A 27,055-nucleotide genomic window follows, 5' to 3' on the forward strand; every position below is an offset into this window, starting at 1 on the left:
CAAGGAAGGGGTTAATAACAATAAGTGATGGAGGATGGCCCTGTGTTCACTAGACAAGCACCTTGTGACAGGTGCAAAGCGATCTCCCAACTGTACCCCCCCCCCCCCCAGTCCAGAAAGGCCGGACGCTGGAGGTAGGCCTGCATGAGGGGTTTTGGGTTCCGGGGCCGAGGAGGGCTAGAAAGGGTTAGGATAGTGAGGGGGCGGAGTTGCGTGGCGTGGGGCGGAGCTTCGATAGGGGGCGGAGCCAACGGACCGGCGCCATTTCGGGAGAAGAGGAGCAGGAGAGCGGACATCTCGGCATCCTCTCCAGCTCCAACCTTACCATGTCGGGCGTCGAGGAAGTCCTGGAGAGGCTGCGGGCAGCGGCGGTGGTCCGGGGTCAAGGCTGGCTTGAAGACCAGGTAGCCGGCTTGTTGCAGGGGGAGGCGGCGGGTGCAGTTTGCCCGCCGTCAGAGGAAAGACGGCCGCGGCGGGCTAGGCTGCCGGCGCGCCTGATTGAGGACTACACCCCCAGAGTCCAGCGCCGAGTTAGGAGCCCCTTTAGGGACCCTCCGGGCCGTGGGGGACATGCTCAACCCCTCCCTAAGTCCTCACGGCTCGGAAGGAATCCATATGCACGGCGGGATTCAGTGAAGGGAGGGGGGCGGCCCCCTTCATCGCGTGCGGCTGCAGATGGCGGGAGTGCAGGACCAGGTGCTGCAGGCTCCCATCTTGGGCCTGAGGGGAGGCCTGCTCGGCGTGGGAGAGCAAATGGAGCGAGGGGCTGCGGGGCTGTGCACCGGGAGGCGGTGCGGGTGCACAGGCCCCTTACTGATGACGGACAGCCGGCGGCTGGTCTTATTGAGGAGTCGGGTGAGCAGATGGCAGGGGCTGAACAAGTCGCTGCCAGCGTTGGAAGTGCTGGGTCGCCGGGCTACAGTGGATGATTACCGGAAGCAGGGTCCAGGATGGTGCGATCGGAAGTGGAGCGGCGGGAATCCGGATCAACGGCAGCGGGGTTCACAGCGCCCGGGCAGCCAGGTGAGGCAACCTTGGGGACACTGTTTACATTATTGCAAGGTGTGGGGTTGGGGGCCAGCGGGGGTGGTCAGGCTGATTTATTTGGTGGTTTAGGGTGGTTGCTGTGCGGTTTGGCTGGTGTAGGTCACAGGGGGGCAGGGCCTTTGCAAGCTTGGGGTTTAGGGAGGGGGAGCGAGGTTGAAGCGGTGGCTGGGGGATCTGAGCAGGTTTCCGGGGGGTGGGGGCCCCGGAATGGTGGCGAGTGGGGGAGGGGGTTTCAGTGCAGACGCAGGTAGGTGGTGAGGAAGATAGGCCGAGGGTTGATGATGCGGCAAAGGGCGAGGTGTATGTGTGCTTTGAGGGCCCGTTGGGGGCGCATTTGAAGCAGGAAGTGAGGGAGCGAATTTGGAAGGGGGAGTACGTGGATATCTTTTCCCTTCTCCCGTTGGAGCGCTTTAATTTGGATGTTGTGAGGAAGGATTTGGGAAAGAAGGAGGAGGAGGAGAAGAAGCGGTATAGGCTGATACCTCGTACGTTTAGTAATTGGCTTCAGGCGTTTGCTATTTTGGCGAGTGTGATCGGGGAGAAGGCGCAAGACAGTTGTTCGCCTCTGTTTTGCTACATGGATGCGATAGGGGAAGCTTATGGAGGTTACGGGTGGTTGCGTTATGACGAACAGTTTTGTCAGAGGAAGGCGGTCCGCTCCGGTATGCGGTGGGACCATAAAGACATAGGGCTGTGGATGAGGGTGATGGGGGCTGGTAGACAGGGGCAGCCTTTTCGTGCGGAGCAGGGGGGGATGGGGGGAGGGGGGGCGGGCAGTCAGGTTTTGCCGCTGCCTCGGCAAAGGGCTTGTGCTTTTTGTTCAATGAGGGGAGTTGCAAGTTCGGTCAAAAATGTAAGTTTAAGCACGAGTGTTCGGGGTGTGGGGGGATCCACGGGGTCAGCAGGTGTTTCCGGGGGAATAGGCAAAGGGGGGGAGAGACGGTTGGAAAAGGGGCAGACTCCGGTCAGGGTGGACGCGATGGGGCCGTATTTAAGTAGGTACCCGGATAGGGTGGGGGCGGAGCTGTTGCGGAGGGGATTTGAGGAGGGGTTTGTGATTCCGTCTGGTCATGGGGATCTTGGGGGTGGGAGATGTAAGAATTTGAGGTCGGCTTTGATGCACCCGGAAGTGGTGTCTCAGAAGCTAGCTAAGGAGGTGAGTTTAGGGAGAATGTACGGGCCGTTTTTGGAGTTACCTTTGGGGAACTTGGTGGTTTCGCCGTTGGGGGTGGTTCCAAAGAAGGAGCCGAATGCTTTCCGGCTGATTGACCATTTGTCTTTCCCAAAGGGGTCATCGGTGAATGATGGGATCGATCCGGAATTGTGTTCGGTTGTTTACACCTCTTTTGATACGGCGTTTATTTGGGTTAGGAAGTTGGGGCCGGGTGCGATGTTAGCAAAGGCGGACATTGAGGCCGCGTTTCGTTTGTTACCGGTTCATCCGGATAGTTTGCGCTTGTTGGGATGTTTTTTTGGGGGGGGTATTATGTGGACGGGTGTTTGCCGATGGGGTGTTCGATCTCTTGCGCTTATTTTGAGAAGTTTAGCTCCTTCTTAGAATGGGTGGTGAAGGAGGTGGCGGGGTGTCAGTCGCTCATTCATTATTCGGATGACTTCCTTTGTTTGGGGCCGGCTGATTCCGGGGTGTGTGTGTTGCTGTTGGCCTCGTTGCAGTCGGTGTTTAGAGAGTTCGGGGTGCCGTTGTCGGCTAAGAAGACGGTTGGCCCCACTACAGAGTTATGTTTTTTGGGTATAGTGCTGGATACGGTTCGGATGGAATGCAGGTTACCTGAGGACAAATTGATTGATGTGCGGTCTGCGGTGCGGTCGGCGAGGGTGGGGCCGAAGATTCGTTTGAGGGAGTTACAATCCTTATTAGGGAAGTTGAATTTCGCTTGTAGGATTATTCCGATAGGCAGAATATTTTGTAGGAGGTTGGCGGCGGCGACGGCAGGTGTGGTGTCGTGTCACCATTTTATTCGGCTGGGGAAGGAATTGAGGAGGGACTTGGAGGTTTGGGACGGTTTTTTGGGACAATTTAATGGCAGGACGTTGGTTATGGGGAGGTGGTGGAAAGTTTTAACTTGTTTTCAGATGCTGCTGGGGGGGTGGGTTTTGGGGTGTATTGTGAAGGACAGTGGTGTGCGGGTGAATGGCCGGTGAGTTGGTTTGAGAGGGGTTGGGTTAGGAACGTGGCGTTGCTTAAATTGTTCCCTATAGTGCTGGCGGTGGTGCTGTGGGGGGGCAAGTTTAAGGATAAGAAAGTGAGGTGGCATTGCGATAACTTGGGTGTTGTGCAGGCCGTTAATAGTCTGACTGCATCTTCGCCTCCTGTAGTTAGGTTATTGCAGCACTTGGTGCTGATGTGTTTGCCGCTGAACACAGGGGTTGTGGCGGTGCATGTGCCGGGGGTTCATAACGGGGTGGCTGACTCTCTTTCTCATTTGCAGTGGGAGCATTTTCGTCAGCTGGCTCCAGAGGCGGAGGAGGAGGGGTTGGAGTGCCCGGCATGGCTCTGGGACCTATTGGAGGTACTATAGCGGATTTTTTTAGGAGATCTTTGAGTGAAGGTACTTGGTCTGACTATGGTAAGGCGTGGCGTTCTTGGGAGCAGTGGTGTGTGAGTATGGGGATTGGTGTTGATGGGGGGGAGATCCCATTGGTGTTGTTTTTGGGACATATGGTGGAGGAGGGTTGGTCAGTGGCGAGGGTTAACCGGTGTTTTGCGGGTTTAGTTTTTGGTTTTAGGTTGAGGGGCCTTCCGGATGTTACCAAATCATTTTTGGTTAAGCAGGTACTGAAGGGTTTTCGTCGTGGGGGCCGGGTGGCGGACGTTCGGAGGCCGGTGTCCTTTGAGTTGCTGTTGTGAGTGGGGGTTTGTGTGGAGTCGGTTTGTAGCTCGGAGAGTGAGGTCGGGTAATTTAGGCTTGCATTCGCATTGGCTTTTTTCGGGGCTTTCCGGCTGGGGGAGCTGGTGAGTAGGAGTACGGTGTGTGGGGGCGGTTTGGCGAGTGACGATGTGGATTTGTTCGAGGATAAGGTGGTTGTACGGATTAGGGTATCTAAGACGGACAGGGAAGGAAGGGGTCGTGTGTCTGTATGCAGTGGCGGGGTGCTTGGTTTGTCCAGTAAATTGTTTGAGGGTATATAGGGGGGGGGGGGGGGGGGGGGGGTCCGTTGTTGAGGCATCAGGATGGTTCTTTTTTGTCAAGGTTCCAGTTTGTGGCGGTATTCAAGAAGTGTATGGCGGTGCTGGGAATGGACTCTAGTGGCTTTACTGGTCATTCCTTTCGTATTGGGGCGGCGACGGAGGCTGCCAGATTGGGGTTGGGGGACGAGGTGATTAAGAAGATTGGGCGGTGGGAGTCGGCCCGTTTTAAGTCGTATGTGCGTCTGGGGGGCTTGTGAGTTGGGGTTGGAGGGCGCAGTGGTTTTTTGTTCGTATTTTCATTCTCGTTTTTTCTTGTTGCAGGTGGTGAGGCGGTGTTAGTCTAGATCCTGGGGCATTTGTTTGTTTTTTGGGGTGCTTTGCGGGCGGATGTGAGGCCTAACGGGCGGCAGTTGGGGATAGGAAGGGATGAGACGGTGGTGAGATGGATTGGACGCAGGGGGATGTTGTGGGAGAGTGTGATGGGTGAGGTTCATAGACATGCGAGGTTGGATAGGGCCCCGGATATTCTAGTGCTGCATGTGGGTGGTAATGACTTGGGGGTGAGGCCTTGTCGGGATTTGATCAAGGATATCAAGTTTGACTTGTTGCGATTGTGGTCCTTGTTTCCTGGGATGATCACGGTTTGGTCGGATATGGTGTATAGGCAGTCATGGCGAGAGGCCAGGTCGTTTGAGAGGGTGGATAAGACAAGGGTGAAGGTGAACAGGGCGGTGGGTAAGTTTGCGGCCAGGAATGGGGCAGTGGTGGTTCGGCATGTGGAGTTGGAGGCGGGTACAGGAGGATTTTGGAGGGCTGATGGTGCTCATTTGAACGCGGTGGGGATTGACTTGTGGTCTTTGGGTCTGCAGAGAGGCATCGAGAGGGCGCTTTGCATGTGGAGGAACGCGCGGGCTTGAGGGAGGAGTCAAGCCGCGCGTTGTTGGCGGGGGAAGGTCATAGAAGCTGGTGGTCTTGAATGGTGTGAAAAATGGGAGGGCCCCCAGGAGGGGGGGCTGGACTCTCATAGTTGGGTCATTTTTGATTCGTTCAGAGAGGCGTCCATCAGTTGGTGTCTCCGAGCTGGAGTTTTGCGGCTGGAGGCAAGATGGAAGTGCCGGGTTGGCGTGTTTATACATATATGTGAGAAATTTGGGGCTTCTATGACCTCCCTCGTCAGGGGGTATGGAAAGTTATTGTTATATATTTATATATATATTTATATATGTTATGTATTTATTTATTTATTAATAAACGGCTGCTGTGGCCGATTTAATCCAACTCGGACTGTGTGTATTCATTTAAGGGGTGTGAGAGGTTGGGGGGTAAAAAGGGTGGAGTTTTATGTGGAGTAAGTAGGCCCCGGGGGAATGCACAATAACCCATTCAAGAAAGGCCGGACGCTGGAGGTAGGCCTGCATGAGGGGTTTTGGGCTCCGGGGCCGAGGAGGGCTGGAAAGGGTTAGGATAGTGAGGGGGCGGAGTTGCGCGGGGTGGGGGCGGAGCTTCAAGAGGGGCGGGGCCAATGGACCGGCGCCATTTCGGGAGAAGAGGAGCAGGAGAGCGGACATCTTCCTCCCACCCGCCCTGTTGTGGGTGTTCTGTGGGGGGGGGGATGATGGTGGTGAGTGATGTCGTGGCGGGGGAAGGTCATAGAAGTTGGTGGTCTTGAATGGTGTGAAAAATGGGAGGGCCCCCAGGAGGGGGGCTTGACTCTCATAGTTGGGGCATTTTTGGTTCGTTCAGAGAGGCGTCCATCAGTTGGTGTCTCCGAGCTGGAGTTTTGCGGCTGGAGGCAAGATGGAAGTGCCGGGTTGGCGTGTTTATACATATATGTGAGAAATTTGGGGCTTCTATGACCTCCCTCGTCAGGGGGTATGGAAAAGTTATTGTTATATATTTATACAGGGAGTGCAGAATTATTAGGCAAATGAGTATTTTGACCACATCATCCTCTTTATGCATGTTGTCTTACTCCAAGCTGTATAGGCTCGAAAGCCTACTACCAATTAAGCATATTAGGTGATGTGCATCTCTGTAATGAGAAGGGGTGTGGTCTAATGACATCAACACCCTATATTAGGTGTGCATAATTATTAGGCAACTTCCTTTCCTTTGGCAAAATGGGTCAAAAGAAGGACTTGACAGGCTCAGAAAAGTCAAAAATAGTGAGATATCTTGCAGAGGGATGCAGCGCTCTTAAAATTGCAAAGCTTCTGAAGCGTGATCATCAAACAATCAAGCGTTTCTTTCAAAATAGTCAACAGGGTCGCAAGAAGCGTGTGGAAAAACCAAGGCGCAAAATAACTGCCCATGAACTGAGAAAAGTCAAGCGTGCAGCTGCCAAGATGCCACTTGCCACCAGTTTGGCCATATTTCAGAGCTGCAACATCACTGGAGTGCCCAAAAGAACAAGGTGTGCAATACTCAGAGACATGGCCAAGGTAAGAAAGGCTAAAAGACGACCACCACTGAACAAGACACACAAGCTGAAACGTCAAGACTGGGACAAGAAATATCTCAAGACTGATTTTTCTAAGGTTTTATGGACTGATGAAATGAGAGTGAGTCTTGATGGGCCAGATGGATGGGCCCGTGGCTGAATTGGTAAAGGGCAGAGAGCTCCAGTCCGACTCAGACACCAGCAAGGTGGAGGTGGAGTACTGGTTTGGGCTGGTATCATCAAAGATGAGCTTGTGGGGCCTTTTCGGGTTGAGGATGGAGTCAAGCTCAACTCCCAGTCCTACTGCCAGTTTCTGGAAGACACCTTCTTCAAGCAGTGGTACAGGAAGAAGTCTGCATCCTTCAAGAAAAACATGATTTTCATGCAGGACAATGCTCCATCACACGCGTCCAAGTACTCCACAGCGTGGCTGGCAAGAAAGGATATAAAAGAAGAAAATCTAATGACATGGCCTCCTTGTTCACCTGATCTGAACCCCATTGAGAACCTGTGGTCCATTATCAAATGTGAGATTTACAAGGAGGGAAAACAGTACACCTCTCTGAACAGTGTCTGGGAGGCTGTGGTTGCTGCTGCACGCAATGTTGATGGTGAACAGATCAAAACACTGACAGAATCCATGGATGGCAGGCTTTTGAGTGTCCTTGCAAAGAAAGCTGGCTATATTGGTCACTGATTTGTTTTTGTTTTGTTTTTGAATGTCAGAAATGTATATTTGTGAATGTTGAGATGTTATATTGGTTTCACTGGTAAAAATAAATAATTGAAATGGGTATATATTTGTTTTTTGTTAAGTTGCCTAATAATTATGCACAGTAATAGTCACCTGCACACACAGATATCCCCCTAAAATAGCTAAAACTAAAAACAAACTAAAAACTACTTCCAAGAATATTCAGCTTTGATATTCTGTCCCACAAAACTCATATTTTTTTTTTTGGATAGTTAGATTCCTTATAGGGCGATATAGGAGAATATAATAGTCTTACTTACTTTCATGCGGCCGATTCTTTATAAAACGAAGTTTTATAATATGTAAATGAGGGCTCTACCAGCAAGTAGGGCGTCTACTTGCTGGTAGCCGCAGCAGCAATCCGCCCCCTCGCCGTGTTGATTGACAGGGCCAGCCGTGATCTCCTCCTCCGGCTGGCCCTGTCAGTAATTCAAAAATCGCGCGCCTCTGGTCATTCGGCGCAGGCGCTCTGAGATGAGGAGGCTCGTCTCCTCAGTGCGCCTGCGCCGATGACATCACCGAAAGAGAAGACGTCATCGGCGCAGGCGCACTGAGGGAGTGCTGAGGAGACGAGCCTCCTCATCTCAGAGCGCCTGCGCCGAATGACCAGAGGCGCGCGATTTTTGAATTACTGACAGGGCCGGCCGGAGGAGGAGATCACGGCTGGCCCTGTCAATCAACACGGCGAGGGGGCGGATTGCTGCTGCGGCTACCAGCAAGTAGACGCCCTACTTGCTGGTAGAGCCCTCATTTACATATTATAAAACTTCGTTTTATAAAGAATCGGCCGCATGAAAGTAAGTAAGACTATTATATTCTCCTATATCGCCCTATAAGGAATCTAACTATCCAAAAAAAAAAAAATGAGTTTTGTGGGGTGACAGAAACCCTTTAATGATTTTTTTGGGTTCATTGAGAACATGGTTGTTGTTCAATAATAAAATTAATCCTCAAAAATACAACTTGCCTAATAATTCTGCACTCCCTGTATATATATTTATATATGTTATGTATTTATTTATTTATTTATTAATAAACGGCTGCTGTGGCCGATTTATTCCAACTCGGACTGTGTGTATTCATTTAAGGGGTGTGAGAGGTTGGGGGGTAAAAAGGGTGGAGTTTTATGTGGAGTAAGTAGGCCCCAGGGGAATGCACAATAACCCATTCATGCCAGACAACTTCATCATGAGATTATATTATATATTCATACATAATCATATAATTTATCTATATGACAGCAGACAGCCTGATTGCAGCTTGCACTGCCTGGTGTGGTGCCATGTGCTGCTGACTGAGTAGAGTGCTGTGTCTGTGCATTTAACATTGTGAGGAAGGGGGGGGGGGTCTGATGCTATTAATTGCATTGTGAAGTTGGAAGTTGTCTGGCAGGACTGGGGGGGGGGGGGTACAGTTGGGAGATCGCTTTGCACCTGTCACAAGGTGCTTGTCTAGTGAACACAGGGCCATCCTCCCTTGCCAGCCCACCCAGCCCCATTTTGCTGTGTGTTCTGCTTTGAACATTTTTTTAGTCCATGAAGGGGTTAGTTAAGTGTTGGAGGGGGTGGGGGGTGTTATTGTGCATATTGTGTTTGGGAGTCATTTAACAAGTTTGACCAGTTGGGTTTGAGAGTGGTTGAGTGTCCTCCACTGATGCCCATAACAGTGTCATCCACAGATCCCCCATAACAGTGTCATCCACACATCCCCCATAACAGTGTCATCCACAGATCCCCCATAACAGCGTCATCCACAGATCCCCTCCATACCAGTGCCATCCACAAATCCCCCATAACAGTGTCATCCACAGATCCCCTCCATAACAGTGCCATCCACAGATCCCCTCCATAACAGTGCTATCCACAGATCCCCTCCATAACAGTGTCATCCACAGATCCCCATAACAATGTCATCCACAGATCCCCCATAACAGTGTCATCCACAGATCCCCCATAACAGCGTCATCCACAGATCCCCTCCATACCAGTGCCATCCACAAATCCCCCATAACAGTGTCATCCACAGATCCCCTCCATAACAGTGCCATCCACAGATCCCCTCCATAACAGTGCCATCCACAGATCCCCTCCATAACAGTGTCATCCACAGATCCCCATAACAATGTCATCCACAGATCCCCCATAACAGTGTCATCCACAGATCCCCCATAACCGTGTCATCCACAGATGCCCATAACAGTGTCATCCACAGATCCCCCATAACAGTGTCATCCACAGATCCCCCATAACAGTGTGCCATCCACAGATCCCCCATAACAGTGTCATCCACAGATCCCCTATAACCGTGTCATCCACAGATGCCCATAACAGTGTCATCCACAGATCCCCCACAACAGTGTGTGTCATCCACAGACCCCCCATAACACTGTGTCATCCACAGATCCCCCATAACAGTGCGCCTGGCCAGGCCTTGAGCTGTGTAAGGCGCCCCAAAATTTATGATGGCAGCCCTGTTTATAAGGCTGAAAAAAGACATCTATCCATCCAGTTCAGCCTGTTATCCTGCAAGAGGTAATCCAGAGGAAGGCAAAAAAAAAAATGTGAGGTTATAGAGGTCTATGGGTATGGATGTCTAGGCATACATGTTGGGAGCCTTTCAAGACTCAGATGCCAAATGTAGTGGGATTTTACCCTTAGGCTACTTTCACGCTAGCGTTTTGGTTTCCGTTTGTGAGATCCGTTCAGGGCTCTCACAAGCGGTCCAAAACGGATCAGTTTTGCCCTTAATGCATTCTGGATAGAAAAGGATCCGCTCAGAATGCATCAGTTCGGCTCCGTTCCGCTTCCATTCCACTTTGGAGGCAGTCACCAAAAGGTTGCTTGCAGCGTTTTGGTGTCCGTCTGGCGAAACTGAGCCAAATGTTTTCACTGACACAATATGGCACAACAGAAAACGGATCCGTCCTCCATTGACTTTCAATGGTGTTCAAGACGGATCCGTTTTGGCTATGTTAAAGATAATACAAACGGATCCGTTCTGGACGGATGCATGCAGTTGTATTATCTGAATGGATGCGTTTGTGCAGATCCATGACGGATCCGCACCAATCGCAAGTGTGAAAGTAGCCTGAAGCCTCTTTCACACGGGAGTGTGCGCCCCGTGGTCGTGCTGCGGCCCGCAAAAAGGCGGGCCGCAATGCACGAGCACAGTCCGTGGGGCAGCCGCAGCAGATCGCGGACCCTGTCACTTGAATGGGTCCGCGATCCGGCCGTTCCGTAAAAAGATAGGACATGTTCTATCTTTTTGTGGAACGGTAGTACGGGACGAAACCCCACGGAAGCACTCTGTACTGCTTCCGTAGGGTTCCATTCCGTGCTTTCGTTCCGCACCATTCTGCATCTCTGGATTTGCGGACCCATTGAAGTGAATGGGTCCGCATCTGTGATGCGCAATGCCCAAGGAACGGCACCCGTGTATTGCGGATCCGCAAATGCGGTCCGCAATACGGCAACGGGGGCGCACACGCCCGTGTGAAAGAGGCCTTATTCTGTTAAATATCGTAACTAGCCATTTTGCTATAGTCCATAGCCTGCATGATATGCCTTGTCCTCTACAATTTCCATTTTCAAAAACATATTTACGGTATTTCTATTCTTGTAACTCTCTGCCTATTGAAATCCGTTTCACTTTCACTGGAGGTCAGCCGGAGCTGAAAACGCTTGGTACACTGAGACTTTTCACTTTGTATTCTTCCTATTTTCCGCTAGAGGGCAATGGCATGCTTCTTTTTTTGGAACGCTGCCTTGTGGTTTCCCCACCAGGAATCCCCCCTCCTCCGATCACATTATAAAAAGGTTGACCAGGAGGTCTGTTCCACATCTCATGCAAGGCTAGCACAAAGAAAATGCAGAATACAAGAGCTTATATGTGAGATGCTCCACATCATTGGAATTTATTAACTCTGGAAATCACAGATTTTTCTACTGGAATTTGCTATCCAAGATTAGATATTTACATCTACATCTTAGACTAGATATTTAGGACCATTGAAAGGCTGGAACCCTACTTTTCGGTGGAAGTGACATAAACAAGGAGACCTTAAATATGGAGAAGACCAGTACTCTCACCATCACGTTACTGATGCTCAGCTTTCACATCATCTTTATGCACAGTAAGGTTTTTCTTAGATTTAGTTTTGAATGACAATCTATCCATTATATATCTATCCATCTATATATCTATTATTTGTACATCTGTCTATATCTACCCATCCTCTCTGCCACAATGAATATTGGCTTCTGCATTTAGCTGACATTGTCTTCTTTCCGCAGCTTCTGCCTCAGACATCACTCTTTCATCACCACAGACTACAATCAAGGCTCAGATTGGGGAAGAACTTCAAATCACTTGTTTAGCATCAAAATGTAGGGGTGAGAAGCCTGGCTTCACCTGGTCTAACCTCGTGGACAGTACATTAAGTGGTACTGTGAACACTATGGAGAAGAAGTCAACCCTGACCATGAAGGTTGGTGCTGAGACGGACGGATCTTACCGGTGTACTGTGACATGTGATAACGCACCAGTAGAGAAGCGCTTCCATATCGTGGTCTACTGTAAGTGCCTTTATATAGTTGACTATTTTTTATTAATTTTTTACATGCAATACGTTTATGAGGTATATGGCACCAGTGAAAGATCCTATCTTTCCAGTTCCTTGATGGCAAATTGGATTTCTAGGAGGACGATAAGGAGGTAAACAGCAGGGGTGGAGAGGACAAAGAGAAAGAAGATGGGTAGACTTGGACAGTGGGTTTTAATGCAATGCAGGGGGTTAAAGAGGAAATGTATTAGGATCTAGAACAGTTCAAGATCAGTGTTCATCCCCCACGTTGTCAATGTCATTGCCGCTGCTATGAATATATTTCAAATAAACCGCCTGAAATGAAATAGGGCGGTTATGACACTCAGCTCATTGTGAAACTTCCCTTTTTATACGGCTGTCTCTTAACGGCCCCCTTGTAATAACGAGATCTAGTACAGAACCCACCATCCTATATTTTACTTTTATTTAAGGGTACATGAAGACAATGGCTGCAAATCAGGTTCACAGCGAGATCCTATGGTCTGTGTGGCTTGGTTGCATCTACGCACGCCCCTAGTGGAAATGACTGCTTCGACTGAATACGTAATGCGCTGCAGCATGCAATAGTCCATATGCCTGTATACTAGCGTACATTGCCAGAATAGGTGAATCCCTCCCATACGTTTGTCCATCTCGGCTATGCTCATTGCTATGAGGTGCGGTAAATCTGATATTTAGCCGGGCAATCTCCATAGACAACATTAGCAGTAGAACGGACATGTGGAGCTCAGTGGCTTTATGTGTGGAGCTCTCATAGGAAGCCACCTTTCAATGCGTTTCAGTAATTCATACCCACACTTCTGTCCTGCTAGGGCACTAAATGTCCATATGAATGTATACATGGATCTTTTTGTAAATCCAGATAGGTTCAAAACTATGTGGGTCATTTATTATCATGGAATAGGCCTATATTTGGCATATTTCAGGTACAGACTTTTCCTAGCTCACGCCAGGTCAAAAAATTGGGCATTACAAGAAAATTTAGACTGGCATATTCTTATTCATAGTCATAGGTGCATATCCATAAGACAAACATAATTAATAAAAAAAATAATGGCTGCACACACATATAAGCAGTAAGGCCTCATGCAGTAAGGCCTCAGTAAGGCCGTTTTTCGTGATTTTCTGCGAACCCATTTACTTTCAATGGGTCCGTTGAAAACTCATCTAATGCACCGTTTGCCATCCGCGTCCGTGATCCGTGGTTCCAGTCCGTCAAAAAAATATAACCTGTCCTATTATTTACGCGGAAAACAGTTTGCGGAACCATTCAAGTCAATGGGACCACTAAAAAACACAGAGGCACACAAGATTGTCATCCGCGTCCGCGTCCGTTTTTTTCCTATCATTTGCATGGCAAACCTGTCTTAGACTTTTTTTTACTTTCCTTTATGTCTGGTGGTCCTCCAAAAATAAAGAAAGACACACGGAAACAAAAACGGAAACGGATCCCGGAAACAAAAATGGAACCCCATTTTGCGGACCGATAAAAACATGAGGCCTAAAGCTGAGAAATGGGGATCATTCTAAATTCAAGTGGTATTATACCTACTATAAATGGATCAATGGAAGCTCTTAGCGCACATTTTGATCAAACGTGTGTCGGGCCCATCTACCAGGCGTCAAGGTGGCTTCCACAGACGGGTCCCTATCACTAATATACCGCCTCTCTTGGACATTATCAGGGCAGTGAAGGAACCAGCTACATTTGTACTTTGCTCAGAAGCCCCAGGCAGATGGGCGTTACTCAGTCTAAAAGAGGCGCTACCCTCAACTAAATATTACAGGAAAACTTAGAAAATTTTAGAATAAGTTTAGAATATGCCAGTCTAAATTTTCTTGTAATATTAACTGAGGGTAGCGACTCTTTTAGACTGAGTAACGCCCATCTCCCTGGGGCTTCTGAGCAAAGTACAAATGTAGCTGGTTCCTTCACTGCCCTGATAATGTGGACTTGGATAAGTCCAAGAGAGGCGGTATATTAGTGATAGGGACCCGTCTGCAGAAGCCACCTTGACGCCTGGTAGATGGGCCCGACACAAGTGTGATCAAAATGTGCGCTAAGAGCTTCCATTGATCCATTTATAGTAGGTATAGTACCACTTGGATTTAGAATGATCCCCATTTCTCAGCTTTACTGCTTATATGTATGTGGAGCCATTATTTTTTTATTAAAAAAAGTGGGCATGGCATGCGTGGGGAAGGGGATGGGCCAGTAGGCACATCTCGTTTATAATTTTATTTATTCTACGCACTTATATAGCGCTGACATATTCTGCAGCGATTTACAGTCCCCAATGGGGCTCACAATCTAAGTTCCCTTATCACTTGGAATTTAGGTCAGTTTTCTGGTGTAAATTATATAAAATGTGTCGGGCGGTGGCAGCCCTGCCCTCTCCCGCTAAGCTTCACACAGTCTTTTTAAAAAATGGTTGAGAGCAGTGTAAAAGTAGCAACATTTTGGGACAAAATGACATTTGCGACAAGCTTTGCTGCTTTTTTTGCAAATAATCACCAACATGCTTACTACCTGCAGTCACCACTGGACATTGGGGGTGACTTATCAAGGCTGACGTTTGTTACAACGGTTGTGATTTCCCCTGCGCTTGCGGAGGATGCACTTAATTTGTAGCTAAACACAGGCTTTGTTACAAGTTAGACGTATCCTCTTGCAGTCTGTGTGGAAATCTATGGCAGCTCTGAGCTGACATAGATTTCGGTCTTTATTGAAAACTGGCGTAAGAGAAGATAGATATGAGGAGTCCGCCGGCACCTTCCCCTCCCCGCCTCCTTCTCAGAAAGTGCCAAGGGCAGCGTAGAAATGCCACCTGCAAGTAAATATAGTCACAGTCAACAGATATCTCCTCCATAGAATACTGTTACAATGTTGCTAAGCTCCCTCTAGTGGCAGAACATGTCTTTGCAGAAGATTTGAAACAGAAAAACAGAACTGAGACCACTATAACGATGTATTGAATGAATTCGCGAACAAAAATCTTTTAGGGGGTCATTATAGACACCGGTCTTAATAAGCCCTTTAGCTGGCAGTGGATCCTCAGTATTAATGAAGAGGCGCAGGCCTCTACATAACTTTGGCGTATCCAGCGCCAGTCTAAATTTAAGACAGCTCCCTAGCTGTCTTACATTTAGACCATTTTCTACTCCTAAAACAGGTGTAAAAAATGATGAAAGAGATGGGCCTGTTGGCCTGTCCCCTTCCCTGTCCACGCCATGCCCCCTTTTTTTTAGACCTGGTGTGATCGGGGAAAAGTCGCAGATTGCACAAATATCTTTTGCACCGCAATCTGCGCCGGAAATACACCTAATATGGGCGGATTTCTGTATTGTAGATGACCGCCTTAACTGCCTATTCACAGGATAAGTACTAAATATATGATTTCTGGGAGACTAACAGGTTAGAACTCTGCTGAACCCCAGTTTATACAGCAAATGTATCCATGGGCCCCTATTCACTCTACAGAGACCAAAACAGTGTCTTTTGGCCTTTTTGGGTGTGGTTGTTGATATATCCATTCAAAAATGCATAGCTCTTTTTTAATATGGAAGCCTATGAGTCTATGCCACTGTATGTGTACTCACATTGCCACACCAGACACCAGCACAATACAGTCCAAGATGAGGCTGGTGGGGATGCTGCTCAACCTGTGTGCAAGGCATATGGTTGTCCAGTCCATCTGGGTACCTGGCCAATAAGCCAATCTAAAAATTAGGCTGGTCGACCAATCAGGAAGCCTGATTGTCTGTCCAACCAGAGTACTCTATTTGAGTCTAACTGGGCCAGTTTTTTGGCTACCTGGTTCCGCTCCATGTCATTGGTGACTACTCTGCAGATGCAACCTGGGGTCTTCTAATGGGACGTCCTGTACCGGGTAGAAAGGGAGGAAACCAGAGTGGCCAACTATGGAAGTCATCTTTAATAGCAGGGAAGCAAACTGTAGAAGTATGTCTATACAGTGGCATAGGTCGTAAGCATCCGTATGAGGCAGTAATCGAAAAATGCTACCGAACCTATACATCTGAATGTGGCGTGAAGACACATTAACTGCCAAAGGAATCTACCAAGAACTGTCTGTCTAGAGCTGAAATTGTTGCTTTGCTTTCCCATCCAATCTTATGTAGATGATACAGAAATAGTGAAATGATTTTTACAGCTTTCCCTAATAGTCTGTACTTGTCTAGATTAGATGCTACAGAGATAGTAGATTGATTTAGTTCTCTTTTCTTTTTTGCAGCGTTGCCCAGTGATCCTATTCTACATATCTCCTCTCTTGTGGTTGGACAGCAGTCACACATCACCTGCATCTTCCCCAACATCTACCCCTATGAGAGGATGGGTGCTGAGATCCTCCTGGATGATAAAGTTGTGGTTACGTTTGACTCTGCAAAGATCGATTTGAATATATATGAGATGCAAAACATCAGCCTCACCCATGATATAACCCTGGTGGAAGAGATGGACAAGAAAGAGGTTAAATGTCTGGCTCTACTGGAATTCCCAGATTATGCTATTGACCCCATAGAAAGACATACAGCACAGAACCTCATTCTAATGTGTGAGTAATGGAAGCATGCCATTGTCTCTCCAAGTAGCCGGCACAATTACACCAACAGATTATCTGACCAATTTCTGTCCAATAACACCAATAGTTGATGTGTACAATGAACAAAAGATCTGTGTGTGTTAACGGCCATCTGACCAATGATTGGTCAGAAAATCTGTCAGATAATCTGCTGGTGTAATACAGCCCTAACAATACTTAATGTAGTAATGGCCAACAGATCGCCTGGATGAACTTTTGTATTACTAAAAGTGCTGACTATGAGTTTTTTTCTATTTTCAGATCCTCCAGAATTACCCCAAATCACAGTTCTGACATCCACAAATGTAAAAGCTGGTGAAGAAATTCATCTACTATGTTCATCTGACAGTAAATCCCAGGCTGTTGTCCAATGGGTGAAGATGATGGAGGATGAAGAGCTTGAAATGTCATCTGATGATCAAGGGGCTTTGATACTTTCAAATGCAGTACCAGAAAATAGCGGGGTCTACATCTGTTATGCCAAAAATATCGCTGGAAAAACAGCTTCACAGGTGGAGATCAATGTGCAAGGTGAGATATTCCTGCTCTTTAACTACATTATCCCAGTAAAACCCTTAGTGATGTCATAGTTTCCTATGAATGTGCATACATCGTCTGTGCAGCTGTGTTTTGTGCCCTGTATATCGTGTTCTATTTTTAAAGTGAATTTCCATATTTATCAGCCTATCATTTTTTAGGTCCGATATTTTAAGCTTGTCACTTATTGGAGTCAAATATCAGCGTTTCCTTTACAAACCTCCTTAGACAAAGAGTTCAATGTTGCTGCTCTGATGATCCTAAGATCTTACAATTTGCAGTAAGATTGTAAGCACCTTCTAGTGGTGACTGTAGAGAGCCAGCATTTTATCATTTAATATGACTATGTGGGTGAACTATCAACAGATGAAATATGTGATGAAACTATATTTGAATAGTGCGTACTAACTTCATACAGGTATATGCACAAGGTCTTGTTCCTACTCAGCAATACTTGAGCACTTAAGAACTACACTGCTAGTGGAAGTATAGTAGTTGAAGCACTCTCTCTTATGGCTCTGGACACTGCATAAGGCTAATAAAACTATAGCAAACCTTTGAGTGTTTAATATCGATGACATCCTCAGTTTAGGCCATGAGTATCTGATTAGCGGGGGTCTAACTCCCAGCTACTCCCACCAATCAGCTGTTTGAAGAGGCTGTGGCACTCCAGCGAGTTTCATGGCCTCCTCGCAGCTTACCAAGCACAGTACTGTCCATTTGATAGTGGTTGTATTAGTATTAGTACAGTAATCATTTGAATGGGACTGAGCTGCACCTATGCATTGTGACCAATGAATGTGCTTTCACTGAAACCGCAGTGCTCACCGGAGTGCCACAACCTCTTCAAACAGCTAATCGACGGGGGTGCCAGGAGTGGGATCCCCACTGATCTCATACTGATGACCTACACACCAAGGCAACCCGTTTAAAACATGTTTTTGCGCTGCAAAATCTAACTGGGATCACTAGCATGTAACATCTAGCCAATAAGGCAAAAGGCTGAAGGACCCTTATGTTAATGAGGCCAGAAAATATATTAAAGTATTAAAGAGTCATTGCTCACAGCTTACAATTCTATCCGGCAAGCATTTGACACCATATTGACCCGTTACAGAATAAAAGGACTAAAATAAAATGTAGTAAATTGTTTTGCCCTTTTTTAGGTCTACCGGAAAAGCCTGTGCTCTTCTTGAATCCAGGAACAAAAGTAGAAGCTGGGCAATCTGTTATTATTGAATGCCTTGTAAACAGCAATATAAAGGTTACGTTGTGGAAGATGTCAGAAGATAGAGATATTCTTATTTTCTTAGACTCAACGGGGAAAACCATAATAGATGAGGCCGATCCAATAGACACTGCTGTATACAAATGCATAGCTGAAAATCAGTATGGTGTAAGCGAAACTTCAGAATCCCTCACAGTGGAATGTAAGTGTCCTCCGTCATCAGTATCCAGTTATTCATTTACTTAGGTACCCTGCTATATTAACCATTTTTCTTAAAACTTGTCTAAGATGAAACAATTATATTTTTTTCTACAGATCCGCCAAGGGAAACTCTTCTTTCATCTTCACCCACTGATGTAAATGAAGGAGACACGGTTACTCTGACTTGTGTTTCTAAGGGAGTCCCCACGCCGAGCATCTCCATTTACAAACTTCTAACATCAGGGGAGAGTGTGCTCCTTTCTAAAGATCCAGTGGTTACCTTATCTGAAGTGACCAGTGGAATTTACCAGTGCCAAGCTAATAACAGATTAGGGAGTGACAAAGACAAGTTGGAGCTAATTGTGCAAGGTAAGTAGCAGAAGTCAACTAGTGGTTTTCATCTCAATGCATTGGAAACCCCTTTCAATGCATTCCTTATATCCAGTATTATTCTGAATTTTGCCCTAGTTCCTATATGATTATTTACATGCCCCTTAAATAAAAGCCTCTTTGGCAACATCCTAGTCAACATGATGGTGGTTAGTCAACAGGGTGGCAACTTGAAGCTCCCAGGCCCAATGCGCAACTATTAACAGCCCCCCCCCCCCACACACACACTCACACTCACACTCACACTCACTCTCAGGGGGTTGTACACCTTTCTTGCCCACGGTGATGAGCACACTTACCTAATCCTCACCGCACCTCCCATAGTGATGTAGCTAGAACCCAGCGGCAAGGATCAGGTAACTATGCTCCCCACTGTGGGTCCGGACACAATGAGACATCTGAAAAAAGGCCAAGAAAGGTGTACAAGCCTTCTCACTATCATACATCTCAAATAGGATCCTTAGGATCAATGAATTTTGACATTTTTATTTTTGATATTAACATGAAGTTTCTCTTAACAGCTCCCCCAAAAAACACACGTATAATTATTACTCCATCACACACGGTGAGAAAAGGAGACAGTGTACATATCCAATGCATATCAGAATCTTCTCCTGCCCCTAAACTGGTGCTGAGGATGGAAACCGAGCTGGGCATCATTGGGTTGGAATCTGAGCATGGGCAGTACAGTATTTCACATGCTGCAGTAGAGCATACAGGGACTTACATATGTGAATCATCCAATGTAATAGGACAACAAATTGCAGAGGCCAATCTGACTGTACAAGGTGAGAACCATAAAATGTCTTCCATAAAATACCTTCTGACTAGTTGATGACTAGTTCCTAATATTTTTGAAAATGAAAATATTAGTTTTTAATCAATATATGGTATTAATCCAAAGTGTGGAGATACTTTGTTCAATAATCTTGTTTCACTTCAGTTATCAGCAGCATTACTCTGAGAACCTTTAATTCTACACTGCATATGTCCATTCATGTAGCCTTAAACCTAGTGAAACTATTCCTTTCTATTCATCATTACAATGCTTATTTTATTTCAAACAGCTCCACCCCAAAATACTCAAATATTCATAACTCCATCCTCTGTGGTAAGAGAAGGAGATAACGTACAGATCAGGTGCACTTCTGAAGCACTTCCTGCTCCTAGACTGGCCCTAAAGATGAAAATGGAACACGACGTGGTTGATCTGGAGTCTGTAGGGGCGGAATACAACATTTCAAATGCTGAAGTAAGGCATACAGGAACGTATATCTGTGAATCTACAAACGCGGCTGGAAGTGAGATTGTAGAGACCACTCTTAATGTAGAAGGTGAGACCTACTTACAATAGTATACCTAGACCCAATGTGTTGCATATAAGCTTAAACTGAGTCTGTCAGCAGTTTTGATCATGCTGTACTGCTGAAATAACTAGGTAGGGGCTGGGCAGAACAGACCATATCTTTTCTAGAGCTGTGCTTGTCAGGAGTATTGTGAATATGAAGGTTTATTCTGCTAGATTCTGCTCTTGCTGAGTGACAGCTGTAGTGGTCTCCTGGTCCGATGATATAGCTGTCACTCAGAGCTGAGGGGAGAGGCTGTGAAGCAGTTCACTGTAGAGAGAACTTTACAGTGAAGCTCCAGCCTTGGCACATGCAAAGCAGAATCTGACAGCATCTACAGTACACTAGTGTAGATGAAAAAAGCTCCACAAAGGGTAAGTTTGTACTGCTCTCCACAGCCCTTACCTAGTACAGTCAGCAGTTTAGCATAATCAAAAGTGCTACCAGACTCCATTTAACTTTTTCTATGGGGCTTACAGATATATTGTGTGTGAATTAATCTGCAGAAATTTCAGTTGTGTCTTAGAACTGAGAGGGCCCAAAAGGTCCTTCTGTCTAATTTGAGGAGACCAGTTCCATAGATGGTACATCATACCGTAGTTGGTTAGCCCAGTTACAGATTGTGCATTGAGGCCCAGGATCATCATATTGCAACTCATGAAAAGCTAATCACAAATACACTTAAATGGTTCGAGAAGTAAAAAAGATATTGGACATAATATCAATAATATGTCTGTCTTTTATGTTTATTTCACAGTTCCACCTAGAAACACCTATATCACCATCATTCCATCGCCAGTTGTGAGAGAAGGAGACTCAGTACAGATTTGGTGCTCTTCAGACGGTTCTCCAGACCCTAGCCTTGTCCTGAAGATGAAAACAGAATTTGAATTAATTATGCTGGAATTATTTGATGGCTCTTATAACATTACTCATGCAGGAATGGAGAACACAGGAACATACATCTGTGAATCCACCAACAGGGTGGGAAATCATGTTGCCGAGACTACTTTGACTGTACAAAGTGAGTGCCCCTGCATCTCATATATTATAACCACTCATTCATTACAGACTTGTATTATGGAAGGAACAAAATAAATAAATCTCTGATCCATACAATCTTCCAAACAAATAACCTCATACATTTTCTTCCAGTTCCACCACGAAACACCACAGTGGTTGTGACTCCATCACAGAACATCAAAGAAGGTGATACAGTCACTATCACTTGTGAGACCCACAGCATCCCATCTCCAACCATCATTCTACAGAAAGTGTGTGCCAAGAACAACACATTGCTTCAGACCAACAATGGCACCTTTACATTGCACAATGTCACCCTCAATGACACTGGAACATACACGCTCCAAATAATTAGCAGTGCTGGAAATGAAACAGAGGTCATCAATATTCAAGTGCAAGGTGAGAAGAATTTATAATAGGTTATCTGAAAGCTTATACTTAGTATCAAAACCCACTCACAGTAAAACCATAAACCAACCTCTAGGGACTCATGTGAGAAACTGTTTAGAGCACATCCGTGTACCGTCTCTTGAGCTGACATCAGACATGCATCTGGTGTTTAGCACAGATGCACTGAGAATATTTACATAGTACTGGGTTATTCTGGGACACAGCAGCTGGGATGACATACTGTACAGTTACCAAAAGTCAAAAAAGTCTTGCATCAATTCACACTAAGGGGCACATTTAATAAAAGCGTCTTAAGCCCTATATCTGGCGGGGGATCGCCCAAGTTATGTAGAGGTGCCGGCCTCTACATAACCGGCGTATCCAGTGCCGGTGTAAATGTAAGACATCTTCCTTGCTGTCTTACATTTAGACCATTTTTTATGCCTAAACTAGATGTAAAAAATGATGAATGAGATAGGCCTGCCAACCCGTCCTCTTCCCCACCCACTTTTTTAGACCTGGCGTGAGTGGGAAAGAAGTCACAGTGGCGTATATCTGGTCATAAATGACCCTCTAAGACTTTACCTTTGCAATTTCCATGTACTACTGTGCATTGAAAGAAGTGGACAATATGCAGAAAAGTAAGCACTGCATCAAAAGGTGCACTGTATCAATGGTCCAAAAAATATGCAACTGTGCAAAAATACTGCTAAAATACTAATACATTTCCATCAACATCAGTGTTTGTGCTGTGTGCCTTATTTTTTCTTTTGGATTTAAAGGTGTATCCCTATCTCAGACATTGATAACATATCACTAGGATATGCCATCAATGTCACATAGGCGCTGGGTCCTATCTCCAGAATGAGCACCCAGAAGTGAAGGGAGAGCAGCCGGGCATGCACGCCCACACTTCGTTCACCGCTATGGGAGTTCCGAAAATAGCTATATGGGAGTGCTCGCATGGCTATTTCTGGCAGTCCTATAGTGGTGAATGGAGGTGACTGTGAACGCATTGTGTGCTCTCATTCACTTTGGGGACCCTGTTCTGGAAATGGCTGAGGGTGCCAGAGGTGGGACCTGCACCTATCTGGCATTGATGGTATATCTTAGCGATATGCCATCCATGTTTGAGATGGGAGAACCCCTAGTAAAATACTGTTTCTATAAAACAGTGTGCCACAACCAGTGACTCAAGAGACATATTTGTCTCTTATGCCACCTACATGGTGCTCCCCAGCTGTTGCCATCTCTAGACACACAAGTATCACCATGGGTGTATTAGTATTACTGGTAAGTGGCCCAAGAGTCAGCAGTCAACACTAGGCGACGATCCATATCACTTGATCATAGACTTTATCCCTTTTCATATATGATCCAGAATCAGCTGTCATACCTAAAAATGGATATCCTACAATACATTGGGCCCTTCAACGAACAGTATAGTTCTGATTCAGAGGTACTTTTAGGGTGCTATCACACATTTATGGTCGAGCCACTGGTACTGCCTATGGTTCACCTGTAAGTATCGCCCAGCTCTGATACTTGCTACTTTAATATTAAGTGATTCTATATAACATTAGTCCACTCATAAATTCCTTCATATGTTATTTGTAGTAGCTCTGATATAATGTGCATGGATATTCTATTCTCTCCCAACACAAAGTGCTTATGGGGAGGGGTATTTATTGAAATTAGTACGAGAAAACAGTGGCGGTGTAACCCAATGCCACCAATAAGATTCCAGTTCTGTGTGGATTTTGTTATCTAGAAGTGTCACCCTTACACAATAAGAATGAAACCTGCCTTTAGAGAAATTCTGAGTTGCTGCTGAGTTAGACAAGTTTCACAATCAATGGCGACTACTTTACTTCCAATGTAGATCTTATGATCTTTAGAAGAGGGGAACTCAAATGACCCTATGCTATATTGGTGATTCTGCACATTGGAAATAGTTCAGATTTCCTATCAGTCTTGGTTCTTGTATAGTACTGTATCCTAGAGCGCAGAAGATATATACCGCAGTATTGCATAGGACTGTTAGCATAGCAATTTCTCTAAGAATTCAAGTAATATACCTAATGTACGAGCTTTATTCTATTTGTATGAGTTTCTAAACATATATTGTTGAAAATGGTCAATATCTATTTTTGCTCAGTAAATTGGCACCTGCTCTTATTCCCATAATGTATTTAAAGAGGTATTCCGGTTTAATGATTACATTTATTCCGTCACATTTTCTAATACACAGTACATCTATTTGAAGCACCTCATCATGTCTGTCAGTATCTGTGTAGACACAGATCTATGTGGGTGTTGTTTTGTTTTGTTTTGCACTAAGCTTTAACATGATAACATCATCTAACACCTGGAGACAGGCATCCATTTTTACAACATCACATAGAGACAGGCAGCAACATGAATGCACACAGTGATGTAGTTACTATACTGACCACAAAAAAAATCATGATGCCAACACTGGTCCTATTTATTTATCACATACATGTGTCTCAGCACGAATGTCGTGGAACACTGTTGCTTACTGAATGTAATGGTGTAAAAAGTGTCACATGACTAATGGCATGTTTCGGTGGATACATTACATAGGACTGATACATGGACTTTACCATTCTAATGCATATAGGGGACACCTGTCTGATATGAATTTGAAATACATGTATTATTAATTTTTATTATACATGTATTTCAAATTCATATAATAATAATTATGATTGTCTATTATATAAACAAATGCATAAAAAATAAAAACTGGAATAGCTCTTTACCTATTGAACTTGACCTGCACTCTGTCTATAGAAGCAGCATCTGTTCTGTTGTATAAATGTAATCAATCGCCCCCACCCCCTGTCCATCTCTCTAACCACCCTCCTTTTTGTCTCCCTAACAGAACGACAACAGAGTCCAAGATTCAACCCCACTTCCATATTTATCTTTGGATCAGTGGCTTTCGTGTCTCTAGGTGCTATTGCATCCATCATTTACCATCTCAAGAAGTCAAAGCTACAAGGATCATACAGTCTTGTAAAAGCTTTGAGAAGCAAAGTGTGACTTTACACCAGTCGGATCTAAAGGACATTTCCATGTGCTGCTGTGGGTCAGTGCAGGCACATTTCTGTGGATACTGAATAGCACTTGTGGTAGCACATGTATTCCGAGAGTCCTTCCGGTAAATCCATAATAAGCTTGTGCTGTCGAGAGCTTTGCCTTGTGGTACTTGCAGAGAAGCTGGATGGAAACCCAGTTCTTCTGCTGTAAATGGTAAAGACTGAAGCAAATGAAGACTGTTATTAGGAAGAAAAAAGACATCTCAGTTCCAAATGTATGGAGCCCTGTGTGTGTGTGAAGAATCACTATTTGCACTTGGATTTTTTTGTTTTGTACAGTGTGTGGTAATGACTATATTAATGTGTAGAATCTGCTCCTATTTAAGTGTAATGTTGCGTCGGCAGGTAATTTCTGACTGTTCCTTCCCCTTTCTCTTGTCTTTGTTCTTTATGTGGTGGAGATGTGGAACGTGTGATGAATTTTAATGTGGTCTTTCTCCTTAGGCTGAGCTGAGCTCTAGCCATCTTTTGTTGGTCATTGAGATGAGAAGGCTTAGTCACTGGAGGATCCAACCTAAAGCCAAGAGAGTGAGAATTTTGTTACAAAGGAAACAATAGGGCATCTCATTGATATGGAGAATGGGTGCAATTATCACAAAAAGTAGCCTGTGAAGCTCTGCATTGGTACATAATCTCATATAAAAGAACATTTGATTCATTCCATAGTCTGTCCACCATAGATGACTGGTTTGTCACCAGTAGTCTGGTGGTTCATTAGTTGACATCAGTTGCAGTTAGGCGAGTGTTAAACCCAACCATTCTTTTGGGACACTGCGTATGACCCATCATTGTTGTTAATAAGGTTTAAACTGGTTGTCCAGCCATTTATACTTTTAAAAAAATAATAAAATATGTCATACTCCCTTTACCTCCCGCCAATCGTACTCGAGTTCTCAGTGCGGAAGAGTGACGGCTCAGTCAAACACTAGAGATTGGTGGAGGACCTGGGGAGCATGGTATTGGAGGATTGGTAAGTGTACTATAACTTCTGATGTTACCTTGCCTAATTCTGAGACTTTTTTATATCATTGGCTGGAAAACCTCTTTAAAAAAGCAGAATAAGTACCGAAAAGCAATAATGCCAAATACAGCATACAGCAGCAGATTTTTGTTAATACTGTATGTATGGCCTTGAGCAGCAGCAGGAGACACAAAGATCAATCACATCCTACATCCAGACTTGTGTGACATATTGTTTTAAAGTGCATATTACTGAAAATGTATATGACTATTTTGAATACTATGCACTATACTACTCTTCGCCTTCAGAGCATATATTAAACATAGTATATTCAAAATCGGATAGCACACTGTAGATTGTGGATCTGCCATATATGGCTCTCCACCTCCCTGCACAACCATAGCAGTCACTTTAAGATGTGCTGGGACTTTAAAACAAAGAGTAAGCTTCCTGATAGATGGCAGTCAGCACATCACTGGGGAACATATAATAGTATATAAACTCAACTATCTATAAGTATTTGCTGTTTCCACTTTTTTGAGGTTTTTTCAAGTGCCTACATCTCAATATCTCCTCCATGTTGGTAGTTGGATCACTGGTATGCCTATGAGCCTCAGTGTTATGGCAGCTTCCATTTTGAGCCATGTATCATCTTCGTCTACCAGTGAACAGTCACGTTTGCATCTCTACTATAGTGAAATGGTTAAACAGAAATGTTGCAAAATATCCTATAGGATGCTGGTCATTACACGTCTACAATCTCTAACTAAATCAAAATGACTGTGTTTTTGTAGTAAATGTTTTTATGGGGTCCATAAATTCTGAGTTTATTCACAAAATGATATTTTTGCAGGAATATATTTAAATTAAAGGTTTATAGAGTTATGAAAGTTTTGTCTACGTTTATTTCATTTCAAGCTAAATATTTAAAATGGTTTGCAATGCCCTTTTACACACTCTTATTTTTTAGCCATATTTCTTTATATTGCTGGGCCAATGTTAACCTAAGGGGCTTTTCACAGAGACATACAAAATACACATGTGCTATAGATATAGAGACATTAAACTTCCGAAGAAATCCATTAAAAGGGTTGTCCAAGTTATTTTTTTGATGAGCTATCCTCAGGATAGGTCATCAATATCAAATCAGCGGGTGTCCGACACCCGGCACCCCCCGCTGATCAGCTGGTTAAAGAGAAGGCATGCACCGTGCCAGCGCTGCCTTCTCTTCAATGTTTACCTGCTCGCCCTCGCACCG

The 27,055-nt window shown here is 45.3% G+C and overlaps 1 protein-coding gene across 1 annotated transcript; it reads left to right on the top strand.

Moving 5' to 3' along the window:
• The first annotated feature begins 11,232 nt into the window (after nt 1-11,232).
• On the top strand, nt 11,233-25,685 carry VCAM1 (vascular cell adhesion molecule 1). The gene is made up of 11 exons (XM_040406555.1): nt 11,233-11,524; nt 11,685-11,966; nt 16,249-16,569; nt 16,858-17,127; nt 18,300-18,563; nt 18,677-18,931; nt 19,474-19,740; nt 20,020-20,286; nt 21,056-21,322; nt 21,454-21,720; nt 24,620-25,685. Exons 1-11 carry the CDS (start codon nt 11,458-11,460, stop codon nt 24,778-24,780), a joined length of 2,688 nt encoding a protein of 895 aa, XP_040262489.1. The 5' UTR covers nt 11,233-11,457; the 3' UTR covers nt 24,781-25,685.
• The last annotated feature ends 1,370 nt before the right edge of the window (nt 25,686-27,055 follow it).

The sequence above is a fragment of the Bufo bufo genome, chromosome 9, assembly GCF_905171765.1.
Source record: "Bufo bufo chromosome 9, aBufBuf1.1, whole genome shotgun sequence".
Lineage (NCBI taxonomy): Eukaryota > Metazoa > Chordata > Amphibia > Anura > Bufonidae > Bufo > Bufo bufo.